This window comes from Entelurus aequoreus, linkage group LG01 (genome assembly GCF_033978785.1).
Source record: "Entelurus aequoreus isolate RoL-2023_Sb linkage group LG01, RoL_Eaeq_v1.1, whole genome shotgun sequence".
Taxonomy (NCBI): domain Eukaryota; kingdom Metazoa; phylum Chordata; class Actinopteri; order Syngnathiformes; family Syngnathidae; genus Entelurus; species Entelurus aequoreus.
In genome coordinates, this window is record NC_084731.1 from 89,721,230 (window position 1) to 89,748,572 (window position 27,343).

At 38.2% G+C, this 27,343-nt stretch overlaps 3 protein-coding genes across 10 annotated transcripts in view; 2 read left to right on the forward strand and 1 right to left on the reverse strand.

Moving 5' to 3' along the window:
• The window catches only part of creb3l1 (cAMP responsive element binding protein 3-like 1), a 52,325-nt gene extending 50,228 nt beyond the window's left edge, over positions 1-2,097 (forward strand). The window contains exon 13 of the mRNA XM_062061196.1: positions 1,626-2,097. Coding sequence (XP_061917180.1) covers positions 1,626-1,662 — 37 coding nt within the window. The 3' untranslated portion in view covers positions 1,663-2,097. The remainder of the gene's footprint in view (positions 1-1,625) is intronic.
• harbi1 (harbinger transposase derived 1) lies at positions 1-8,754 on the reverse strand. Its single transcript, XM_062061208.1, has 5 exons — positions 8,539-8,754; positions 8,260-8,462; positions 6,288-6,583; positions 6,045-6,220; positions 1-4,242 (listed from the first exon to the last, which is right to left on the reverse strand). Exons 1-5 carry the CDS (start codon positions 8,701-8,703, stop codon positions 4,042-4,044), a joined length of 1,041 nt encoding a protein of 346 aa, XP_061917192.1. The 5' UTR covers positions 8,704-8,754; the 3' UTR covers positions 1-4,041.
• On the forward strand, positions 8,280-25,810 carry atg13 (ATG13 autophagy related 13 homolog (S. cerevisiae)). Of its 8 annotated transcripts, none has more exons than XM_062061134.1 (18): positions 8,280-8,477; positions 8,548-8,666; positions 12,198-12,278; positions 13,177-13,257; positions 13,348-13,467; positions 13,599-13,645; positions 13,750-13,890; positions 14,590-14,630; positions 14,758-14,854; positions 14,953-15,060; positions 16,381-16,477; positions 16,569-16,667; positions 16,827-16,901; positions 19,612-19,721; positions 19,778-19,904; positions 22,719-22,793; positions 22,857-22,964; positions 23,033-25,810. In XM_062061134.1, the coding sequence occupies exons 3-18, from the start codon at positions 12,210-12,212 to the stop codon at positions 23,300-23,302; spliced, it is 1,665 nt and encodes a 554-aa protein (XP_061917118.1). In that variant the 5' UTR covers positions 8,280-8,477; positions 8,548-8,666; positions 12,198-12,209; the 3' UTR covers positions 23,303-25,810. The 8 variants fall into 8 exon arrangements, with proteins under 8 accessions (XP_061917118.1, XP_061917135.1, XP_061917127.1 ...); XM_062061151.1 differs by having other exon boundaries at positions 8,566-8,666; XM_062061174.1 differs by lacking the exons at positions 8,280-8,477; positions 8,548-8,666 and adding an exon at positions 8,923-9,099 and having other exon boundaries at positions 22,899-22,964; positions 23,033-23,161; positions 23,225-25,098.
• Positions 25,811-27,343: the final 1,533 nt, after the last annotated feature.

Consider the following 27,343-nt stretch of genomic DNA (forward strand, 5'->3'; position numbering starts at 1 on the left):
TGGGAAAGTATCCGTTAATATAAATCACAGGTGTCAAACTCAAGGCCACATATTTTTATGTGGCCTGCAAAACCTTGGAAATAATGTGCATCAATAAAGCCACACTCGTTACTAAATTTTTTTTTATTTTTATTTTGACAGAAAAATGTGCATGTGCTGCATGTAAGTCCATGTATTTTAAAAGTATTATCTGCTCATGCAACACATTATATTAGCATATATTACAAACATTTGTTAATATAAAAATAAATACTATACATATATCGAGAAGTGGGAATCTTTGGGCAGCTCACGATTTGATTCAGAATGGATTCCCGATTCGGCACGATTCTCGTGATATATTATACCAGGTATATTAATTATAATACAGCCTTTTTAAAACAGGTTATAAGTTACAAAAGCTCCTCTTTGCTGCTGACGTATGGCTTATACAAGCGTCTTTAAAAATGTATTTAACAGAAAAAATTGCCCAAAAAATTCTATTTTTTTGTCAATTCTCAAAATTGTAAATCGATTTAGAATTGGAATAAATACAAATCCATCAATTTGTACATAAAACAAATGTAATCAAATACATTGGCAATTAGTATTAATATCATTAGGCAATTATACATTAATATTCATACATATTTACTAGAGATGTCCGATAATGGCTTTTTTGCCGATATCCGATATTCCGATATTGTCCAACTCTTAATTACCGATTCCGATATCAACCGATACCGATATATACAGTCGTGGAATTAACACGTTATTGTGCCTAATTTTGTTGTGATGCCCCGCTGGATGCATTAAACAATGTAACAAGGTTTTCCAAAATAAATCAACTCAAGTTATGGAAAAAAATGCCAACATGGCACTGCTATATTTATTATTCAAGTCACAAAGTGCTTTTTTTTTTTAACGTGCCTCAAAACAGCAGCTTGGATTTTGGGACATGCTCTCCCTGAGAGAGCATGAGGAGGTTGAGGTGGGCGGGGGCGGGGGGAGATGGGGGGTGTATATTGTAGCGACCCGGAAGAGTTAGTGCTGCAAAGGGGTTCTGGGTATTTGTTCTGTTGTGTTTATGTTGTGTTACGGTGCGGATGTTCTCCCGAAATGTGTTTGTCATTCTTGTTTGGTGTGGGTTCATAGTGTGGCGCATATTTGTAACAGTGTTAAAGTAGTTTATACGGCTACCCTCAGTGTGACCTGTATGGCTGTTGACCAAGTATGCATTTCATTCACTTGTGTGAGTGAAAAGCCGTAGATATTATGTGACTGGGCCGGCACGCAAAGGCAGTGCCTTTAAGGTTTATTGGCGCTCTGTACTTCTCCCTACGTCCGTGTACCACTCCTCCGTACAGCTGCGTTTTAGTCATAAATTTTACTTTTTGAAACAGATACTGATAATTTCCGATATTACATTTTAAAGCATTTATCGGCCGATAATATCGGCGGTCAGATATTATCGGACATCTCTAATATTTACTGTCACAAGTGACCCTCTTAGGGCAGCCACAACTGCGATGTGGCCCTCAAAACGAGCTTGACATCCATGATATAAGTCCTTAAGGGCCTAAAAACCCATGACGGGTGTACACAAACCACCACTACTGACATTGATGTCTACTTTTCCTCCCCAGAGAAACGAAACCAAAGGAGGTTTCAGAATTCTTCTGACAGACAACCTGAAGCATCATTCCCGTCACATCCCAGAAGATACCGACTGCAATAGCCGCCCCCTCAAACTTCATTGCAGCCACTCCTTACACAAAGTTTACCTGCCCGTATTTATTATGATAATGTAACTTTGAGTTGAAGTGAATGACATCACAGATCTCATTCATGCAAGCACGTATGGACCTCCACTGTGGGTTTTTTTTTATTTCAACTTGTGCATTCCACTGACACCCACCAACATGTTTTAAACGAGGCATGTTGGTGTCCTTCTACACAGGAAGTCATTTAAGTGCCTTCCACTTGCGTTTGACCACTTGGCCTTAAATAAAAGGCTTAGGGAGACAACCAAATAACCCCTCTAAGGATTAGAGCATTTTAACAGACCAGTTCATCTATGTGTGAGGTCTACTCAACTTGAATTCAAAAATTACAACCTTATTTTCTTATTAGAGATATCTGACAGACGGTGGGAAACGTGACATACATGTATTTTTATGGAGTTCAAAAATGTATATATAATATATTTGCAGCATCAAAATCAAGCATATTTAAATTATGCAACAAAAAAAAATACATGTGTACTGATTTTAACATTAGTTTGTATTGTCTTGTTTTTTTAAATAATGTAAAAGAGACAAAAATTACATCGGTTCGTAATATATTGCAAGCATAAAGAAAGAGCTAATTTGCTTTTTTGTTGCATAAAACAATGACATGTTGTGTTGACCGTTGGTGGTGTGTAATTCAAGTGCTGTTTTGTGAGCGTCAAACTGGGGGTTTGTGTCGTTTTTCCCCGAATTCTGTTTTATCGCACAAAAAAGAAATCCTTAATATGAAAGACACATTGAAGTCACAGCAAAAGTATTCGACATTGACCCAAATTTCCACAACCTAACTAGATTGTGACATTTAAGTTTAATGTCAAATAATTCTTGTGCGACAGTAATGTATCTTCTGTTTTTTTATGTCTGTAGAAAGAGCATGTATATTGATGAATTACAAAAAAAAAAAGCCCTACTTCAGGTGGGTAATAATTACCTCCACCATTGCTCTGATCATCCATCCATTTTCTACCACTTGTCCCTCTCGGGGTTGAGAATAAATGTAAACATTTCAGTGTGCTCTAAAGATCTATGTCCCCCAAACACCACAATGAACAGACCTGTCTCTGGTTGTATTTGGTTTGGTCTAGTCCAGTGGTCCTTAACCTTGTTGGAGGTACCGAACCCCACCAGTTTCATATGCACATTCACCGAACCCTTCTTCAGTGAAAAATAAAATGGTTTTTTTTCTCAAATTCAAGACAAAGTTATATGTTTTTGGTAACACTTTAGTATGGGGAACATATTCTAAGTAACAGACTTAATTTAGAGTTTTTTGGACACTAGGGGAACATATTCTAAGTAACAAAGACTTAATTTAGAGTTATTTGGACACTAGGGGAACATATTCTAAGTAACAAAGACTTAATTTAGAGTTATTTGGACACTAGGGGAACATATTCTAAGTAATAAAGACTTAATTTAGAGTTATTTGGTTAGGGTTAGGGTCAGGGGGTTAGGGTTATAATAAGGCCATGCAGAATAAGGCATTAATAAGTACTTAATAATGACTAGTTAAGAGCCAATATGTTACTAATTTGCATGTTAATAAGCAAGTAATTAATGGTGAATATGTTACCCATACTAAAGTGTTACCATGTTTTTTTTACTGGTGCATAAAATGAACCCTGCATGAACATCACCTTGTTCAAAGAACAAAACCAACACAGTGCATAAACTCACAACAAATTACACACCTGCAAGCCAGTAAGCTGTTGCCGTATCCGTAATACGCCGATAGGGAGAAGTTTGTATTTACACGATGAGTCGGGTGTGTCTTGACTTCCGCCGAACCCCTGAGGCCGACTCACCGAACCCCTAGGGTTCGAACGAACCCTGGTTAAGAACCACTGGTCTAGTCACAACATGTCCTCTTGTCCCGGGTGCCTCAGCAGTGTCCATAAATCAGTGTACATACAGTATAGATCATGTGCTGTTGTAAATATGAGCCCAAGCGGTGGTTTTAGGGAGATGGATGGAGAGGTTGGGTCGCTTTTCCCAAAACTTGGGCAACAATGAAGCTAAATATTTGGGACAGCGGGCTCACAAATGCTTGAGGAGAAAATCAATCAAGCAATTTCCACAAAAGATTGTTGTTGTTTGGGTTTGCTGTACAGCGTCTTGCATGTTCTTCCTTATATTCCTATGTTATCGTAGTCTAGTCCGTAGAGTAGAAACCAGCAAAATATTAAAAATCTGCATCAGCAACACCGTGTCTGTGGACTTGCTTGCTCCGAATAGAACGTCTGTGTCCGTCTCGTGCGAGTCCAAGCACGCATCAGCTGGGGTGTTTGAGGATGAGCTGTTGACGCATCTCCTCCGCCTGGACGTCACGGTCCTCGGGTCTCTGCTCCAGAGGTTCGGGCTGCTCCAGAGGGTCCGTCCTCTCCAGAGTCCAAGCGTCCAATCCCGACTGCAGTGAGGCGTTGTGGAGGACACAACAGGCCAACACGATGGACGAGCTCCTCTCGGGCGAGTACTGTGCAGAAGGGGGGTACGACATCACTGGTTGAATTCATGCACATGTTCCTGATGATAAACCTCAATTTACAAACCCCTCTTTATAAACGTTTTGGTTTACAAACTTTTAGATTGCGCAATATCTGTGTACAAACAGTTCATTTGTTTATTTTGTGTCTCACAGGCAGCCATTTTGTGCCTGCTCGCATTGAAGAGATTGAGGAAGCCGGATTCGTACCTCTTCCAAAGCACACAGGACATCCTTTCTCGCCTCCTCTGCAAAGGCGCAGATCACGAAAGGACCTTTGCCAATGTTAATTTACTGTATAAGACTCAGGGGTAGGGAACCCATGGCTCTCGAGCCAGATGTGGCTCTTTTGATGACTGCATCTGGCTCTCAGATACATTTTAGCTGACATTGCTTAACACGATAAGTAACGAATTATTCCGCTGGTAATCCCAGTGTTAAAAATAACGTTCAAAATATAAAATATTCTCATGCATTAAAATCCATCCATCCGTGTTCTACCGCACCTGTTCAAGAAGTCGCAAGTATTTTATTTATTATTGGTTAGCTTCAGAATAACAATGTTATTAAAAAGAAAAAGAGACTTATTATACTCTAAAAATGTTGGTCTTACTTAAAAATGCACGCATTTAGTTGTATTCAGTGTAGAAAATATAATATGGCTCTCACGGAAACACATTTTAAAATATTTGGCTTTCATGGCTCTTTCAGCCAAAAAGGTTCCCGACCTCTGGTCTAATTGGTATTATTTTTTAAAATGTTTATTACAACATGGTTGGTAAAGTTAAGGACTTTTGTGATTTCTGATCATTTGTGAGGGCTTGTCGTCATCGTTTTGGCTTGTTCATCACCTCCTTGTTATGTTTGTTTGATATGCGATACTCTGAAGCCCAGGGATGCCCATTACGTCGATCGCGAGCTCCCGGTCGATCGCGGAGGATGTGTCAGTGCTCGCCAGCCAGGGAAAAAAAAAAAATAGACCTAAAAATGAGCGCTCATCAATCTTCACCAATACGTCACTTTACTGACATTCACGGCACTCAAGGGTTTTGTGAGATTATTAAGAAAAAATGAGTTGAGAAACACTATTTTAACAGACTCTCACGCCGTACCTGCCGTCAAAACTCTAAAGACCGACTGCACAGTTCCTATCTTCCCAATAAAAGCGCTGCTTCATCCTGCCTGCGCAAACAAAATAAGAGTCTCAGAAAGCTGGCGGGCACAAGCTGGCAAGACACAGAGTTTGCCATCAATATATTTCTTGTAAAGTGTGTAAAAACAAGTATGGAAGCTGAACAAATAAGATGCCAAAAACCAACCACTTTCATGTGATATTTTTTTCTCTCCATTTGAAAATGTGGACGTTATCATCACCACTGTCTGATTCCAATCAATGCAAGTCATCAGAATCAGGTAATACACCAACTTATTTTCTTGTCTTCATGAAAGAAATGAATCTATATGTGTTAAACATGCTTGTATTATCATTAAACACCTTTAACTTGTAAACAAAAACGTCTCTTTCATAAATAAATAAATATAAATGATATACATGAATGAGGTAGATCCCCTCGACTTGGTCAATTGAAAAGTAGTGGGCACCCCTGCTGTAGCCCTTTATATTGTGTTCAAAGTGTACAAACCTAAACTAAAATGTGGACTTTTGTCGAGGCTGGAACCCATTATTCATATTTACATTGTTTATTGAGAAATTTGCTTCACTAGACACATTTTTCGAATCACGAACCCTGTTCAAAACTCATTTACGTTTGTAAATTGAGACTCCACTGTACCTGCAAGTATCCTTTGGTGCCATCTAAACATCTGAATCTGGTCTGGATGGCTCTAAACGTTCTGTCCACTATTTCGTGAGTCGCTGCGTGAGCAAGATTATATTCAAACTCTGCAGGGGTTTGTGGACACGCCACTGGGGTCATCAACCAGGTCTTCAGGGGATAACGGCTGTCACCTAACAAAGAGAAACCCTTTAGCTTCAACACATCAGGGAATATAAACTCCACACAAACCCTGATTACCCAGCAAATAACCCTCCTGGGTTTCCTGTAGTTGTTTGTAAAGGGCAGATCTCTCCAAAACCTCCACGCCTTTGAGCCCGCCGGGCCAGTGAGTTTCGGCGCTGAGCAACAAGCCCCTGGCATCACATACTATCTGACAGCCGATGGAGTGGAAGCCCTTCTTGTTCACGTACGACGAGTCTTCGCTGTTCGGAGCTTTGATGGAGACCTGAACGCAGTCCAGCACTCCCAGGACTCCTGTCAATCCCGCCACCCTCTGGAACTCCTGGGACGTCTGCTCTCTGATGGCAGTGTCTCTGTGCAGGAAACAATGTTGATTGCGCGATAAACACATTCAATGGCTCATTTTTATTTATGGAGTGAAATTACTGCCAAAACTCCACAAACACACTAAAATGTTTTTACTCCTGCCCAAAGATTTGCAAGTAAAACAAAAAATGTCTTCAGTTAAAAAAACAATAATTCTGCAAGTAAAAAAACAATTTCCCCCAAATTAAAACTTTTGGCAGTAAGCAACTCAGAACACCTTACATGTTAACTTACAGGTTGAGCTTGTTTCCCCTCTCTTCTGACCGCCATTTTACTCCCCACCCTGCTGCTTCTTCTTTGTTATTTTTGGCGGATGTCGAATCATGTTTTTACTTGCACAGAATTGTTTTTATACTTTTTTTTTTTTTTTTAATGAATTTATTAATCAATCAACAAAACAATACACAACATTTTATATTTGAGAATTGTTTTTTTTACTTGCACTAATAGCTTCTTTTTTTTTTACTTGTAAATCTTTTTTTTAATTGAAATAATTGTTTGTTTTTTCTTTCAAATCGTTTTTAATTGAAGAATTGTATTTATTTTTTTAAAAATTGTTTATTTAATAGAAGAAGTTTATACTTGCGAATCGTTTTTTACCTGCAAAATTTTATTTTATACCTGCGAATTGCTTTTATAATTACAGAAAATTGTTTTCATACTTGTAAAATCGTTTTTTTTACTTGCAAAAAACTGTTTTTTTACTTGCAATAATCTTTTTTTTTTTTACTTGGAAATTGTTATTTTAATTAACAAAAATTGTTTTTATACTTACGAATCTTTTTTTCTTTTTTTTTTACTTCGAAAAATTTTTTTACTATCAGAAAATAGTTTTAATATTTGCGAATCTTTTTTTTTTTGCTTACAAAAAACAGTTTTTTTTTACTCGGAAATTGTTTTTTTTTAATTAACGAGAAAAAAAATGTATACTTGAGGATCTTTTTGTTACTTGCAGAAAATTGTTTTATTTACTTGCAAATTAATTATTTAATTTAAGAAAATTGTTTTTTTGCTTGCTTTATGGCATATCTTTTAGTTACTTGAAAACATTTTTTAATTGAAGAAAATTATTTTTATCCCTGCGAATCGATATTTTACTTGCGATTCATGTTTTTACTTGCACAACATTGTTTTTATACTTGAGAATCGTTTTTTTTACTTGCACAAATTGCTTTTTTATACTTGTAAATCGTTTTTTTATTGAAGAATTTTTTTTTTTTACTTTCAAATCGTTTTTAATTGAAGACATTTTTTTTTATTTTTGCAAATAGTTTTTTTAATAGACGACAATTGTTTTTATACTTGCGAATCATTTTTTTTTATACTTGCAAATCGCTTTTATAATGACAGAAAATTGTTTTCATACTTGCGAAGCGTTTTTTATTTGCAAAAATTTTTTTTAACTTCAAAATCGTTTGTTTACTATCAGAAAATTGGTTTCATACTTGCAAATCGCTTGCAAATGTTTGTGTTTTTTTTTGGAAATCGTTTTTTACTTGCAGAAAATAGTTGTTATACTTGCAGGAAATATATATATTTTTTTTACCTGCAAATCGTTGGGCGTGATTTAAAACATTTTTGTGTGTTTGTGAAATGTTGGCAGTCATTTCACTCCATACTTATTATCCATCCAATTTCTACCGCTTGTCCCTTTTGATAAGACCTGTTAAATGTGATGAACTGGGAGGCTTTCTCAACCAGAGCACTGGTTACATTGGACACACATCTGGACATGGACGCCTGGCTGATTCCGATGGTATCGCCCATGGATGTTTGAAAAGAACCTGATGTATAGAAGCCCAAAGCAGCCAGAATCTGGACCTCGGGACTGATGGCTCTGGACCTCTGTGTGGGTCTACACAGGCACTGCAACACAACATAGTACGGATTCAGTACGACTAAGACCTGGTTCCAAATCAAGTGTGACGTCACATTATGTTACCTCTTTGAGCAACTCCACCAAATACAGGATAAAGTGTCTGGGGAAGCCAAATTGTGCGAGGAGGAATTCGTCAGACACCGAGTCCAGATTGAAGCGGTCCAGGGTCTTGTGGCCCCGACCATGCAACAGTAGGTCGCAATCCAGAACGGCTATTGATATCGCCATGTTGTATGTACTCCAAATGCACCTTCAACGTATTTCAAGGAAACTAACTCACCGCACTTGCTCGCAGATTCGCCAAATAAATTCACCATGTTTTTTTTTTTATTCAGACTACTATTTTGATGTACTATCAGTATTCTATATAATGCAAATGTATTAACATATGACACAATTATCTATGTTTATTTTATTTCCAATACGTAATAACGAAAGTGCCGTTGGGAAAGTGTTGCTAGCCAAATATGCTGAGATGGGGAAGATAAACAGAGCACAGCCTGTTTTGACGTTGTTAACATTAGAATTGGGCGTATTAACGTTGATAGAAAGTGACATTAAATGTCATATTCGTTGACTTGATTTGTACTTCACCGGAGCTGCGTTGCTGAAGGGAAAACTAATGTAAGGTTTTTTTGTTTTTGCAGCAGGGGTTAAAGTGCGTGGCGTCTAGCTAGCTGGCTAGCTAGCATTAGCTTACATGCTAATAATTGATCAGTTCTTATGGTAGAGAAACTATTGAACGTTTTTAATACATACAATGATAAATCAGCACGACTATTGTACATAATATTGTGCTGGTCAGTGGTTTGACGTTTCCTCCACATGTCAACGTGCAGTCTAATGGTGACGTGGAGGCCTCATTTGCTATCTAACGACCACAAACGCTTCTGCTTTAAAAAAGGTTTGCAGCAATAAACGTTATATTCTTTCTTTCCAGCATCGCATTACTGCTAAAATCCACGCATTGGCAAAGTCACTGTAAAGCTGCTTCTCTGAGAAACGGCATATCTATCTATAAATGGTTTAATACACTTTAACAAGTGTTTCTCTTTTAAAAATGGTAAGATAGTATACTAAGTAGAAACTCTGGGATGTACAATATTGCAATGTTTTTCAACCTTTTTTGAGCCAAGGCACATTTTTTTCATTAAAAAAAAAATACGGAGGCACAACACCAGGAGAAAAGGTTAAAAAAATGAAACTCCACCAGGTTGTATTGCCTTATTTTGAGTGTGTTGTTGTTTCCTGTGTGTAGTGCTTTAGTTCCTGTCTTGCGCTGTTATTTTGGTGACACTTCCTGTGTTGTTGGTGTTCTCTTGTAGCAGCTTCACGCCTTCCTTTGAGTGCTATTGCCCGTACTTTTGAATTTTGATTGATTGATTGAAACTTTTATAGTAGTATTATTCCGTACAATTGACCTGAATAAGTTTTTCAACTTGTTTAAGTCGGGGTCCACGTACCTGCTTTTGTTTTCGCCATCATGACTATTTACGCTCTCCTCCTTTGTGGGGACATTGTTGATTGTCATGTCATGCACGGATGTACTTTGTGGACGCCATCTCTGCTCCACACGCTGTAAGTTTTTGCTGTCGTCCAGCATTCTGTTTTTGTTTACTTTGTAGCCAGTTCAGTTTGACTTTTGTTTTGCTTCAGTGCCTTTTCCTAGCAGGACTTGCCTTTTGTTCATTTTTGGTTTAAGCGTTCCTGTCTTGCGCTGTTAGTTCGGTGACCCTTCTGGTTTTGTTGGTGTTCCCCTGTAGCAGCTTCACGCTTTCCTTTGAGTGCTATTGACCGCACCTGCTTTGTTTTTCGCAACCAAGACTACCATATTTTTCGGACTATAAGTCGCAGTTTTTTTCATAGTTTGGCCGGGGGTGCGACTTATGTGTGAAATTATTAACACATTACCGTAAAATATCAAATAATATTATTTAGCTCATTTACGTAAGAGACTAGACGTATGAGATTTCATCGGATTTAGCGATTAGGAGTGACAGATTGTTTGGTAAACGTATAGCATGTTCTATATGTTATAGTTATTTGAATGACTCTTACCATAATATGTTACGTTAACATACCAGGCACGTTCTCAGTTGGTTATTTATGCGTCATATAACGTACACTTATTCAGCCTGTTGTTCATTATTCTGTATTTATTTTAAATTGCCTTTCAAATGTCTATTCCTAGTGTTGGGTTTTATCAAATAAATTTCCCCAAAAAATGCGACTTATACTCCAGTGCGACTTATATATGTTTTTTCCCTTCTTTATTATGCATTTTCGGCCGGAGCGACTTATACTCCGAAAAATACGGTATTTAAGTTGTGCGTACGCTATCCTTCTTTGTGGGGACATTGTTGATTGTCATGTCATGTACGGATGTACTTTGTGGACGCCGTCTCTGCTCCACACGCTGTAGGTTTTTGCTGTCGTCCAGCATTCTGTTTTTGTTTACTTTGTAGCCATTTCAGTTTGACTTTTGTTTTGCGTAGCCATCCTTATGCTTCAGTGCCTTTTCCTAGCGGGACTTGCCTTTTGTTCATTTTTGGTTTAAGCGTTGCATACCTTTTTACCTGCACAGTGTCTCCCGCTGTGCTCTTTGCATTTTGGGATCACAACAAACCATCCTCGACGCGTTCCGACTTCTACAAAACATTGAACTACCTGCTGCCACCTACTGATATGGAGTATTACATGGTTACCCTGCCAAGCTCTACACAGCACAGGCACTAGACAACGGCACATTGTTATGATTATTGATTTGCAAAAAATATTTTTTGGACCAATTAAGTGAAGTTGCATAATTTCCCACGGCACACCAGACAATATCTCACGCCACACTAGTGACACAGCGGTTGAAAAACACTGCACTAGTGCAACCATGTAGTACTCCATATCAGTAGGTGGCAGCAGATAGTTCATTGCTTTGTAGAAGTCGGAATGCGTCGAGGATGGTTTGTCGTGATCCCAATATGTAGAGTACGGCGGGAGACAGCGTACAGGTAAAAAGGTTTGTAACGCTTCAACCAAAAATGAACAAAAGGCAAGTCCTGCTAGGAAAAGGCATTGAAGCATAGGGATGGCTATGCAAAACAAAAGTAAAACTAAACTGGCTACAAAATTTAAAAAAACAATGCTGGACGACAGCAAAAACTTACAGCGTGTGGAGCAGAGACGGCGTCCACAAAGTACATCCGTACATAACATGACAATCCGCAATGTCCCCACAAAGAAGGATAGCGTACGCACAACTTAAATAGTCTTGATTGCGAAAACAAAGCAGGTGCGGGCAATAGCAGTCAAAGGAAGGCGTGAAACTGCTACAGGAGAACACCAACAAAACAGTAAGGGTCACCAAAATAACAGCGCAAGACAGGAACTAAAGCACTACACACAGGAAACAACAACAAACTCAAAATAAGGCGCGACAACCTGGTGGAGTTTCATTTTTTAACCTTTTCTGCTGGTAGTGTGCCTCCCTATTTTTTTAAAGGAAAAAAATGTGCCTTGGCTCAAAAAAGGTTGAAAAACACTGCATTGAACCTTTTTTTGTCAAATAGGATTTGAGTGGCTTTGTTGCGTAAATTGAATACAACAACACAAGTGTTCTCTTGCTACACGTTCAGATATTCATGTATATTTAGTAACTTTTTTTAAATTTTTATAATAGCTCTTTTTCATGTGGTTTGAGCATCTTCAGTGTGTGCTCATGGTTGCAGGCTCGTGTCAACATGGATAGTGACCTGAGCCTCCAGGATAAAAAGGACTTGGACAAGTTCATCAAGTTCTTTGCCTTGAAGGTGAGAAAGCAATGATATTCATCTTAAAGGGGTACTACACTCATTTGGGGGGGATTTTGCCTATCATTCACAATCTAAATGTGAGACAAGCACACGTTTTCTTTTATTATGCATTCTAACGAGAGTTCGACCGATGTGTTTTTTTTAGGACGTATACTGATTCTTAGTTGTCAAGAAGGCCGATACGAGCTGATATTCATTTGCAGTAAAATTTATTTAAACATGAATAATATATGTCAGTAAACAGCTGAATAAGGCTTTAAAGGGGAACTACACTTTGATTTTGAATAGTCTTTGATTGATTTATATATTTTTGTGTGGATGAAGATTTAATCATAATTCACCTGTAGGTTAAAAAAGAAAAGGTGTCCGCAAACAAGCTTTGCTTTTTGCCATGCGTTGAATGTCAAAGTTGACCAATTTATCGGTTTATGGCTAAAACCTTCTATTATCCAAGTGAGAGGCATTATTAATAATCTCAAATTAACTTTCACCAGCTCAGAGGCGAGGCAGAAGCTCAACGACTCTATGTCAGCACTGTAGCTGCATAAGCTAGATAGCTCTCTGTGATCACAGCACCACTAAAAGTAGTTTGGTTAATATTCAGGTCACAAGATGGAGTATCGTTGGTGGGTTTTGGATGTTTTTTGGAGGGCTTAAGGGCGCAATAGATTACTCCCATTGGCTGCATTGTTAGCCACTTAGTCCTTTCCGTATTTAATGACTTGTTTTTGTTCTTGTCTTACATAGGGATTGTTAATGATAGGCAAAGTTTTAAAAAAAAGTGTGTTTCCCCTTTAAATGACATTGTTGAGCAATTGGCGGGGAAACAAAAAAACCACAGTGCCTTCCTCTATGATTTTTGTTTTAGTAAGTACATTTTTTTCCTCATTCATAGACCGTTCAGGTGATAGTCCAGGCTCGCCTTGGTGAGAAGATCTGCACTCGCTCTTCGTCATCCCCTACTGGTTCTGATTGGGTAAAACTTTGAGCATTGTTTTAAATAGTCATTGCTTTAATTTGAACAATGTAACATACTGCATAGATACTGAAAGGTACTTTTTTCCAGTTTAACTTAGCAATCAAAGACATCCCAGAGGTGACTCATGAAGCCAAGAAAGCACTGGCAGGTCAACTCCCAGGAGTGGGACACTCAATGTGCGTGGAGATCTCCCTCAAGACCTCAGAGGTAAAATTCTCAACGTTTGTGGCATCGATAAACCCACTGTAGCGTGTTTTTCTCTTATGTGGAATGTGAACATAAAGTCAAATCTGTAGCATTGATAAATAACTTAACGTCATCATCTACCTTTATTTTAGGGGGACTCGATGGAATTAGAGACTTGGTGCCTGGAGATGAATGAAAAGTGAGTTTTTTTGTTACAAATATGTTTGTAAGAAGATCAAGCTCAAATATGTTTGTAATATTTATTATGGTGATTGTATTCAAATGTGTTTATTTCTTTTGTAGGTGTGATAAAGACATAAAAGTGTCATACACCGTCTACAACCGACTGTCTGTCCTTCTGAAGTCTCTGCTGGCCATCACCAGAGTAACACCTGCCTATAAACTTTCCAGAAAACAGGGACATGACTATGTCATATTATACAGGTGAGTTACATTTGCATTTTCTTTTAGTATTTCAATCACTCACTATCAAGTAAGAATGATATATAGGTGAAACTCATAAGATTTAAATACCATGTTTTTCATCTCAGCAATTCAACTTCAAGTATTAAAACTAATATGTGATATAAACTCATTACATGTGATATGTCAAGCCTTTTATTTGTTATAATTTTGATGATCACAACTTACAGCTTTCGAAAACCCAAAATTTTCTGAGGTTTTCATAAATTGTAAGCCAGTGGTTCTCAAACTTTTTTCACAAGGCATAACCTCAGAAAAAACTTGGCTCTAATGACCAACATTAAAAAGCAGTAGTGTAGTACGCGTAAGTATTCACCAAATTTTTTTAATTAACAAGTACATTTAGTGGTTTTGACCACAGTTTGAATATAGGAAAATAAAACACTGTAATGGTTATACGTACCACAGTTTCAGAATCACTGCCGTAAGCCATAATAATCAAAATAATGGTTAGAAACATCTTGAGTTGCATGTTATTAGCCAATGTTTTATGTTAGTTTTACCTTGTAAATCTAATTGCTGGAATTAATGAACCTTTGCACGATATTCACATTTTTTTACTTTCACTTGAACATAAATATAAATACATGTATAAATCTTGGGTTTTTACTGTGTAAACAACCAGTCAGCTTATTGTTTCTGCATGTCTTTTGCGTCTAGGATCTACTTCGGGGAAGTTCAGATGAGCGGATTTGGAGAAGGTAGTTATGATTTTTCCGTGCAGTCTGTGCAGCAGCAGATTCCAAACATGCATGTGTGTCGCATACAGTAAATCTGTCATGTCTTGAGCGCAGGTGGTGAGCTTGTAAAATACCGTTGTTTGTTTAGGTTTCCAGACGGTGCGTGTTGGTGTTGTGGGCACCCCTGTTGGTACCATCACACTTTCCTGTGCTTATCGCACCAACCTGGCTTTTATGTCCAACAGGTAACACACAGAGTATTTGCTTTTCAAATTCTAAATCATACAATTGTCTTTATAGACTACACCTCATTGATTCCAACAAACATCTTGTTGGCTTGCAGGCAGTTTGAGCGATCCGCCCCTATCATGGGGATCATTGTGGACCACTTTGTGGATCCTCCTTGTGGTGGCCAGCGAGCTGCAAACATGGGTCAGCCCTGCAACTACAGGTACTGACATTAAACGGGCTTTGACTTGGGATGAATGATTAATTGCACTTGCAGTTTAATCACACACACACATACGATCTGCTTCTTCTTACTCCCTTTTAGACATGTTTGAATGTGAAACTGTAAATATGTGATGTACTTCATGGTCACTTTTATTCAGCGCTAGCTTATATTGTGGTTATTGTCACTAGTTTTCCTTGCTACTGATGATTGTCACAATCTTCTCCATCTCTTCGCCTCTGTTAGCTCTGTACACCTGTGTTCCTGTGTACTTCTACTTCTACTGGGTGTTAGCTCTGTACTCATGTGTTCCTGTGTACTTCTACTTCTACTGGGTATTAGCTCTGTACTTATGTGTTCCTGTGTACTAAATACTCCCAATGGGTATTAGCTCTGTATGTACACATGTTTTCCTGCGTGCTTACTTCCTCTACAGGGTATAACCGTGAGCTTGTTGATTAGACCGAGCCATGCTGCCCCTACCTGTAGGCTGATGTATCTTTCTAACTTGTATACTAGCATACAGACTAGGGATGATGTTTGATAAGAAATTATTGAGTTCGAGCCCATTATCGAATCCTCTTATCGAACCGATTCCTTATCGATTCTCTTATCGAATCCAGATAGGTTGTTGTATATGGAAGAAAAAACATTTGGTTTAACAAAAGCTCTATTTTATTTTATTTAAAAAAAAAAAATTGACTGTTGTTACCCCCCTAAAAAATAAATAAATAAATAAATATTGACTGTTGTTACCCAAAGTATATTAAGTGGGATTTTTCAGAAAAACAAATATATACAGTAACACAAAAACAACCTGTCTCTGTGATCACTATAGGTGTATAAATAATAATATAGTGTTAAATAAAATCAGTCCCTTGGGCACAAAACTGAAAATAATACAGCTCTCCAAAAAGTGCACTTCTGCTGCTATTGGAACATCCTTCTGGGGTCTATCAGTGTGGCCTCCTCCAGGAATGATTGCACGTCCTTATCCTACACTTCTCTTTTGTAAAGTAAATCTGAACAGCTGATACGGGCATCTACATCAACTATATGATTTGCCTGAGAAGCTGGACAGGACAAAAAAATAAAAAAAGGGATTCGGGTCCATGGAATCGGTTATTTTCTTATCGAACGGTCCTTTTCTTATCGAAGAACCGGGAGAACCGGTTTCGAACATCATCCCTAATGCTGACACACATATTGGACATTTTCTCGGCTTTTCACGACCCACTCTGATACCTCTCTGTATGCTCCCAGGTGGTCCTGGCCCACTATTTGAGAAACAAAACATTCTATTTTTTTTTCTCCCACCAGACCACCGGACGATGATGATGATGGAGTCCAGTTCTCCGGCGTCCAGGATTCGCAGGAGGTCTGCACGACTTCCTTCTCCACTTCTCCTCCCTCTCAGGTAAAAATAGACTCCTCAATTTCTTTACTCTCCCTTTGCCTCCGCTTTCTTACTTGCTTGTTCTCCTTCCTGTCATCTGACTGCTGTACAGTGTGTCTGTACACTGAGTCCTTCTCCTTCCAAGCTGTCTAAAGCCCTCCCTCTGGACAGTCCACAGATCCCATTGGTTCCTGGACTTGTCACTCACACTGTGAGTCCACACTTGCTTATTTTCTTGGCTTCTTTCTTAATTCTGCTGGTTGAATTCACAGATGTATCTTGTTCTCTTCCTCCTCATTTGTTATCTAACACAACATCTTCATATTGACCCACAAATGAAATGAATGTGCTATTTTGTGTGCACATGTAGCTGTACGCCTCCAGGTTGTGCTACCAGCCTCCTGGAACTCCTGATCTTTGTCGCACTGCTGCCAATCCAAACCAGGTAGTAATTCTTTCATCTACTAAGAAATCAGTGATGTCAGAGGAGTTAAGTTACATTAAGGAACATCACAAAGTTACAATTGCACAATTGATTCAACATGTCCAAAAAGTAGAAGAAATGATTATACTTTATTTAATCCTACATTTTCTCTGTGTCTATAACTGATTATTTTTACGAGTTGACACTTTTATGTATTAATTTGTGTTGTTTGTGGTGTTATTAATTTGCTTATACACACCTCGTATACACCAACATTACCCCCATAGTCACACAGCTAAATGTATTTTACTTTCTACAAGAGCTAAGATGTTGGATATAAATATGTCCCAGTGAATATCTTCAACAATTAAGTATGAATGTCTTGAATTGAAATGTAAATGTCAGCCATAGTACAATCATAACACTGTATCGGTAAGCAATATCACTAATAATCAAAATCGTGGTCAAATAGGAGCAGCATGGTCAGCACAGCAAATAGTCAATTGCTTGTCAAAAATTATAAACACATAAAAAGTCACCTAATTATTTGTGTGTTTATCGGAATAATTAAAAAGGCTTCCAATATTTAAAAAATATATATTTTCAGAACCATGTAATGTGAATTTATTTTTCTCTAGTTTTTTTTCATTCTAAAACATGTCTCTTACCCAATATTTTACATGTTTATTGCATTAATTGTATTATTTACATTATGTAATATATACTATTCTAAAATGTGTTCCTTTATCATCCAAAGGAAGGTGTTGGAAAAATGTAATTGTGTTAAAGGCCTACTGAAATGAATTTTTTGTATTTAAACGGGGATAGCAGATCTATTCTATGTGTCATACTTGATCATTTCGCGATATTGCCATATTTTTGCTGAAAGGATTTAGTATAGAACAACGACGATAAAGATTGCAACTTTTGGTATCTGATAAAAAAAAGGCTTGCACCTACCGGAAGTAGCGTGACGTAGTCAGTTGAACATATACGCAAAGTTCCCTATTGTTTACAATGATGGCCGCATGAAGTGAGAGAGATTCGGACCGAGAAAGCGACAATTTCCCCATTAATTTGAGCGAGGATGGAAGATTTGTGGATGAGTAAAGTGCAAGTGAAGGACTAGTGGGGAGTTGAAGCTATTCAGATAGGGAAGATGCTGTGAGATATTCAGCTGGGAATGACTACAACAGTAAATAAACACAAGACATATATATACTCTATTAGCCACAACACAACCAGGCTTATATTTAATATGCCACAAATTAATCCTGCATAAAAACACCTGCGTGTTTGTTATGCTAGCTCCTAGCTCCTCTGCTAGCTCCTAGCTCCATAGAACACGCCAATACAATTCAAACACCTGATCAACACACACAATCACTCAGCCCAAAAGACCGTTTACCTAACCCAAGGTTCATAAAGCTTATATATTTTTAAAAAGTTACGTACGTGACGCGCACATACGGTCAAGTTATCGAATGTTTAGCAGCCAAGGCTGCATACTCACGGTACCTGATATTCAGCTGGGAATGACTACAACAGTAAATAAACACAAGACATATATATACTCTATTAGCCACAACACAACCAGGCTTATATTTAATATGCCACAAATTAATCCTGCATAATAACACCTGCGTGTTTGTTATGCTAGCTCCTAGCTCCTCTGCTAGCTCCTAGCTCCATAGAACACGCCAATACAATTCAAACACCTGATCAACACACACAATCACTCAGCCCAAAAGACCGTTCACCTAACCCAAGGTTCATAAAGCTTATATATTTTTAAAAAGTTACGTACGTGACGCGCACGTACGGTACGGTACGTGTTATGCTAGCTCCTAGCTCCTCTGCTAGCTCCTAGCTCCATAGAACACGCCAATACAATTCAAACACATGATCAACACACACAATCACTCAGCCCAAAAGACCGTTCACCTAACCCAAGGTTCATAAAGCTTATATATTTCAAAAAAGTTACGTACATACGCAAAAAAAAGCCAAAGCTGCATACTCACAGTAGCACGTCTGCGTCTTTGTCATCCAAATCAAAGTAATCCTGGTAAGAGTCTGTGTTGTCCCAGTTCTCTACAGGCGTCTGTGTATCCAAATCAAAAGTCCTCCTGGTTAGAGTCTCTGTTATCCGAGTTCTTCCATCTTGACTGCATCTTTCGGGAATGTAAACAAAGAAGCGCCGGCTGTGTACTGTTGTGGCTGACTACGTTCGAAAAATACGTCCATTTCGCACCGACAACTTTCTTCTTTGCTTGCTTGGCTTCCTTCTCCATAATGCAATGAACATGATTGAAACAGATTCACGAACACAGATGTCCAGAATACTGTGGAATTATGAAATGAAAACAGAGCTTTTTCGTATCGGCTTCAATGTGGAAGGCATACCCGTGTTCGCCGGGCTACGTCACGCGCATACGTCATCCTCAGAGGCGTTTCGAACCGGAAGTTTAGCGGCAAATTTAAAATGTCACTTTATAAGTTAACCCGGCCGTATTGGCATGTGTTATAATGTTAAGATTTCATCATTGATATATAAACTATCAGACTGCGTGGTCGGTAGTAGTGGGTTTCAGTAGGCCTTTAAGTTTTCAGTGTTAAGGGAAAGACAGGAATACAAATGCAGATGCCTTCAAGTTACATTACATATCTCGTCCACCAGAGGGCGCTGTTAGCTCCAGACGTGATACACTTGTAAACCTGTTTTCCTTAGACATTGCATGCCGGGAAGGAGGATGGGGTGGTGTTGCATCCAGCAAAGCCTCACCGTGGTGCGGATGCCCACCTGACGGTAGAGACGATCGGCAACACGACTGGGAGCAGGTACTTTGCTTCATAAAGTTGATGTGTTGTCCCGTACTAACGGCATATCTTCCCAGCGGCGACGACGACATCTTGTCCCATACCGGCGAGGGAAGGAGGAGCGCTTCTCCCGCCGACCCGCTCCAGTCTCTTAACGCGTTCACAAGGAAAGTGGGAGCGTTTGTCAATAAACCCAACGCACAGGTAATTACTGTTTTTTTATTTCAACGTACAACAGTAATTCCGTTTTTGTTAGTTTGCAGTTCAAAAAAAGGTCTGTAGACCAAGCAATTTTTTTTAGTTTGTTAGGGACCGTGCACAGAAAACATTAGACAGACAGAGATAGGGATGGGTGTTAAAACATTGTCAATAAACACCGCGATAGACACGTAAAAATATGTTTGAGAGAAAAATTTGATACAAACTGTATTTTACAGACTATATAGCTCACCGGTATTTAAGCCGCACCCACTAAATTTGAAAATAAAAAAATATTTTTCTACATATCTGCCGCACCGGACTACAACCAACAGATGTATACCGTATTTTTCGGAGTATAAGTCGCTCCGGAGTATAAGTCGCACCGGCCGAAAATGCATAATAAAGAAGGAAAAAAACATTTATAAGTCGCACTGGAGTATAAGTCGCATTTTTTGGGGAAATTTATTTGATAAAACCCAACACCAAGAATAGACATTTGAAAGGCAATTCAAAATAAATAAAAAATAGTGAACAACAGGCTGAATAAGTGTACGTTATATGAGGCATAAATAACCAACTGAGAATGTGCCTGGTATGTTAACGTAACATATTATGGTAAGAGTCATTCAAATAACTAACATATAGAACATGCTATACGTTTACCAAACAATCTGTCACTCCTAATCGCTAAATCCCATGAAATCTTATACGTCTAGTCTCTTACGTGAATGAGCTAAATAATATTATTTGATATTTTACGGTAATGTGTTAATAATTTCACACATAAGTCGCTCCTGAGTATAAGTCGCACCCCCGGCCAAACTATGAAAAAAAACTGCGACTTATAGTCCGAAAAATACGGTAGATACTACCAAGTAGATTAAAATTTAATTCATCTTCTACCACTTGTCCCTTATCATTTTGACCAAATAATAGAATGGCAAATGACACAATATGTTATTGCATGTATCAGCAGCCAAATTAGGCACTTTTGTTTGCTTAAAAACAAGTAGTCTAGTATGTTCATTTTGTGTTGCTAAATTGTTCTTCAAATGCAATAAGAAACATGTTTAATGTATCATAAGAGTTTATTTCGGTTGAAATAAAGCCAATAATAAAAATGTGGCTCCTTTTATTTTGGAATACATTTTGGTACCAGTACCAAACTATTGGTATCAGGACATCACTAAAAGAGACAAATAAGTGATTAATAAACTATGCTGGAATTCAATCGTTTTTTCACCTTCGTTATCAAAGTGCTGCCACTCGCAACTTTCATTGGCCCCATGGCGGCTTATCTAGCAGTCATACTTCATAATGAAAGCAGCACTGAGACTAAGTCACCAGCGTGTGGAGTTAAAATAGAATAGAAAGTACTTTCTTGATCCCTGGGGGGATATTCAGCACCCCAGTTCGCTCACAATAAACCATAAACACTTAGGTATTTTTTACATGTGAATAATATAAATACAGTCTATTATACAGCATTATTCACATGTGAATGATATAAATACAGTCTATTATACAGCATTATAATAATATAAATAGTCTATTATACAGCATTATTCACATGCAAATAATGCCGTCAGTCTATTATACAGCATTATAATAATATAAATACAGTCTATTATACAGCATTATTTACATGTGAATAATGCTGTATAATAGACTGTATTTATATTATTCACATGTGAATAATGCTGTATAATAGACTGTATTTATATTATTATAATGCTGTATAATAGACTGACGGCATTATTCACATGTGAATAATGCTGTATAATAGACTACCGTATTTATATTTTTATAATGCTGTATAATAGACTGCATTTATATTATTCACATGTGAATAATGCTGTGTAATAGACTGCATTTATATTATTCACATGTGAAAAATGCTGTGTAATAGACTGTATTTATATTATTCACATGTGAATAATGCTGTATAATAGACTGTATTTATATTATTCACATGTGAATAATGCTGTATAATAGACTGTATTTATATCATTCACATGTGAATAATGCTGTCAGCCTATTATACAGCATTATAATAATATAAATAGTCTATTATACAGCATTAGTCACATGTGAATAATGCTGTATAATAGACTGCATTTATATTATTCACATGTGAATAATGCTGTATAATAGACTGCATTTATATTATTCACATGTGAATAATGCTGTATAATAGACTGCATTTATATTATTCACATGTGAAAAATGCTGTGTAATAGACTGCATTTATATTATTCACATGTGAATAATGCTGTATAATAGACTGTATTTATATTATTCACATGTGAATAATGCTGTATAATAGACTGTATTTATATCATTCACATGTGCATAATGCTGTCAGTCTATTATACAGCATTATAATAATATACAGTCTATTATACAGCATTATAATAATATACAGTCTATTATACAGCATTAGTCACATGTGAATAATGCTGTATAATAGACTGTATTTATATCATTCACATGTGAATAATGCTGTATAATAGACTGTATTTATATCATTCACATGTGAATAATGCTGTATAATAGACTGTATTTAGTATTATAGTATTTAGTGTATTTATATTATTCACATGTAAAAAATACCTAAGTGTTTATTGTGACACAATTCTTTGTCTGGGCACTCGATTCTGCGGAATGATCTGTGGGTAAATGGACTCGTCTCCATGTTTAAATGCACGCCCTAGGGAAAATGTTCAAAATGGATGAAATATACAATGAAAGATTTCCCGTTGGCGAAAACGTTGAAAAGTGAAGATGATTTCATTTAAGACTTTTTGTTTTGTGCAGCTAACCGCCGCCATGGACTTGCCGTTCGCCGCGTTTGCTCCCAGAGGTTTGGACTCTGAGGACAACGACCCGATGGTCAGTGTGGATGCTGAAGTGTTTCTTCATCAGCCGTATTCAAAAGTGTGTTTGCGTGTTTAGGTGCACCCTCCAGACTCTCCCACCTGCATGTCGCCCCTGCAGGCCAGTCTCCACTCGCAGGACTCCGAGGGCTCGGCGCAGCACGACGACTTCGTCATGGTGGACTTTGTACGTGCGTCCGTCCTTTTCATCGGCCGTGGCAGAATCTCTCTTCTCACGCCTTCTTTCACCCTCAGCGGCCGGCGTTCTCCAAGGACGACTTGTTGCCCATGGACCTGGGAACTTTCTACCGGGAGTTCCAAAACCCTCCTCAGCTGGCCAGCCTCTCGCTGCACATCAGTTCTCAGTCCATGGCCGACGACCTGGTAGGTTTCTCACCGACGTCCTGCTGGACCCAACATGAAGTTGTTGTTGTTTTCTCCACGCAGGACTCGCTGCCAGAGAAACTGGCCATCTACGAGAAAAACATCGATGAGTTTGACGCTTTTGTGGATATGCTGCAGTAGAAGACGTTGGAGTCGGAAACATTCGACAGACTTGTACGCACTCGTAGGAAATGAACGTCAGTAACTGGCAAAGAATGATGTCGAGTGCGACGGTTAGTGACTGTAAATAATAGCAACACTGGTCCTGCTTCAAGTATTCACTTTTAAACACTCAAAGCCATTTCAACATGAAGAGTCTGCTGGCATGAACAAAAAAAAGTTGCACACATGCATTATATGCGGAGTCTAAAGTAAAAACACAACTAGTTCTCAGCTGGTCTGAGGATATCGCTTGCAAACAGCCCAAGACTTATTTGAAGTGTATAAAAAAGTCTTGTAAATACACAGCCGCCCTAAAGGAAGCGTGTAGGCCGCGTTCCCCCTCAGTCCCACGCTTGTACACACAAAAACTGCTGTTTGTCGAGTCGTACGTCAATATTTTTACACTTCACATAGCTGCCAAACATTCAATCATTTGTAGGACTTTAAAACCATTAAATGTCAGTTCATGTGAAGCTTGTCATTATTTATTACAAAAGACACAAGGGTAGTTATTTTCCATATAATATATTATTAGGGGGCGGGGGGATTTGTCACCTTTGTGTCAAAAAAGCAGCATTGACTTCCATTAAAAATACTTTGTTTCATTCAAAAAGCATGTATCTTGTATTTCTGTTTGAATTAAAGAAGTGATTTTTTATTTTTATTTTTTAACTAACAGATTCAACCCTTTCTGATTATTCATAACGCATACTGTGTTCATACTTGCCAACCCTCCCGATTTTTCCAGGGAGACTCCCGAATTTCAGTGCCCCTCCCGAAAATCTCCCGGGGCAACCATTCTCCCGAATTTCTCCCGATTTTCACAATATTAAGGGCGTGCCGTGACGGCACTGCCTTTATTGTCCGCTTTTTCACCATACAAACAGCGTACCTGCCCAGTCACATGTTACATGCGGCTTCTGCATACACACGAAAGTGACTGCTAGACATACTTGATCAAGAGCCATACAGGTCACACTGAGGGTGGCCGTATAAACAACTTTATCACTGTTACAAATATGCGCCACACTGAACCCACGCCAAACAAGAATGACAAACACATCCGAGAACATCCGCACCGTAACACAACAGAACAAATACCCAGAATCCCTTGCATCCCTAACTCTTCCGGGCTACAATATACACCCCCGCTACCACCAACCCCCCAAAAAAACTCCCAAATGCGAAGGTCTCAAGGTTGGCAAGTATGTCTGTGTTTTATTGTATTTCTACCCTTCTTGAGACAAGGAAAAGTAGCTTCCATATGAGGACAAGTTAAGACATAAATCATGGTCCCAATACAGAAAAGCATTGCCTCTAATAGAGAATGTCTCATTTGCACCCATGGTGGTGAAATCTATCAAAATTAGGGCGGTCCCAAAAAGGAGGGACTTTTCAAATTGACTGTCGCTTTTTAAAAGTGCTCCCCCTCTGGCCAACATGTGAAATAACAAGTGTGTAAGAAATTGAAATGCACCCCCTTTGGCCAAAAGTAATAAATATTTTTATAGAGACATACTTTAATAACTTGAAGTAAATGAAGATTAAAAAACAATTATAAAAAAAAACAAGAACTAAAAGCTTACCTTTTTTATATTTGCATCGTAATTACAGTATTTTTCATAGTTTAAATCGCTCCGGAGTATAAATCGCATTGGCCGAAAATGCATAATAAAGAAGGAAAAAAACATAAGTCGCATTTTTGGGGGAAATTCATTTTAATAAAACCCAACACCAAGAATAGACATTTGAAAGGCAATTTAAAATAAATAAAGAATAGTGAACAGGCTGAATAACTGTACGTTATGAGGCATAAATAACCAACTGAGAACGTGCCTGGTATGTTAACGTAACATTTTATGGTAAGAGTCATTCAAATAACTATAACATATAGAACATGCTATACGTTTACCAAACAATCTGTCACTCCTAATCGCTAAATCCCATGAAATCTTATACGTCTAGTCTCTTACGTGAATGAGATAAATAATATTTGACATTTTACGGTAATGTGTTAAAAATTTCACACATAAGTCGCTCCTGAGTACAAGTCGCACCCCCGGCCAAACTATGAAAAAAAACTGTGACTTATAGTCAGAAAAATACGGTACTAAATATTTTTATAGAGACATCATTTACTTCAAGTTATTAAAGTAAGATTAAAAACCAATTATAAAAAAAATACAACTAAAAGCTTACCTTTTTTATATTTGCATAGTATGTATATATTATTAATGTTGTAAATACAAATCTTTATATATCTAGAAAGGGTGGTCCTAAAGAGGTAGGCCTTTTTCTCAGGTGTCAAGAAGGCAACAAATACAAGAATGTGTGTGAGAGAGAGAGAGACCATGCACTTATTGAAGGGGTCAATGTAAGTTCATCTTCAGCGATTCAAGTAAAGTCGTATTCTTCTTGCACACAGACTTAAACAAGTTGAAAAACTTATTCGGGTGTTACCATTTAATGGTCAATTGTACGGAATATGTACTGTACTGTGCAATCTACTAATAAAAGCTTCAATCAATCAATCAATCAAACTCTGTGGTTTTGCGCTGCAACAACTGACAAACTGTTTGCAACTTGTTCACAATTACATTACAAGTAACTGTAACATGTAAAAACATAATCGTTATGTTACCATACATGTTGAAAGTATATTTTTCACGATTACTAAGTTTGGTAACAACTTTTTTTTATTTTTTTTTATAACCGGCCCGAATAAAATGATTAGTGTCACCCTGTCTCGTCAACATGTACGCGCAGAGAGCGCGTGCACATATACAAAAGCAGTGACGTCATTGTAGCATTAGCTCTCATTGAATGTATATGCTGTCACGCCAAATTTCTTCCCCCTACAAACCCCCCCCCCCTTTACTTCCGGGGCTGCGTCCAATAAAATCACAAAGTTGCCGGGGGTCCTTAACCGGCACGCGACTGTCCTGTTTCGCGCCTGTACAAAAAAAAAAACAATAGTCGATTTCTTCAGATTCCAGCAGCTGTCAAAGCCGAAGTGCTATCGATCGCTGTCAATGACGTAAGAGGAAACATGACCACGGAAGTAAATGCGGGGGGGGTTTGTAGGGGGAAGAAATTTGGCGTGACAATTGTCAACTATCCACATCGATATTATTAGCCAACAACACCCAAAGCTAACGCGCGTGCATGTGTGACGTCATAGAAGCAAGAAGAGGTCGGGATTTAATGCTAAAAAAAAAAATACATTGGAAAGTTAGCGTCTAAATGTTGTGAACAGACCCTTTAATGAGTCGTTGGCGTCGCCTTGGACTGAATGAAAAAGGACAAAAGTGTACTTGCAGTAAATATGTGGCTTGCAGCCAGGGGCGGATTAAGAAATTTTGGCCCCCTGGGCCTGACATGGTCTTGGCCCCTCAACCCCCCGCGCGTGTGGGCGCACACACACGCACGCACTATGCAAGAAATACTGTATACTGTGAACAGACATGCACACTGTACTGTACAGAAGAGTGCACATACTGCACACACACTATTAGGTATACCACACAGACACTGACAAGCACAGGTTTCACACAGACACAGGGGGAGGGGATAAATGGCCTAAAAATAAACATTTTTGAAAATGATTACGCCCACTTCAGTGATGGTGCATTGGGTCATTTGAGAGATATTATGTATTGGAAGTTGGTAGCTATCATGAAATAAACCCCCCAACCCACCCAAAAAACTAAATCGGACATGATTTTTGCCCCCTTTTCCTCCCTTCTATCATTAAAAATAAAATAATATCTTAGGAAAACACATTGGCATAACGGCAGCTGTGCAGCAAATTGAGGCTCAAAGTCTGTATCTATTTGTGGTTAAGCTTGAGGAGAAGGAGAAAGGTAAAATGATAACATGCATCGGAGAGCACCACAAAGAAAGGTGTAGGCCAGTTCATGGTACAAGGGCTGCATGCAGGTCAAGATAGCCCATTTCCAAGAATGCTATAGTGGCTGGACAGGCACTGGACATGTCCTGAACTCAGTGTCAGACGTGGCT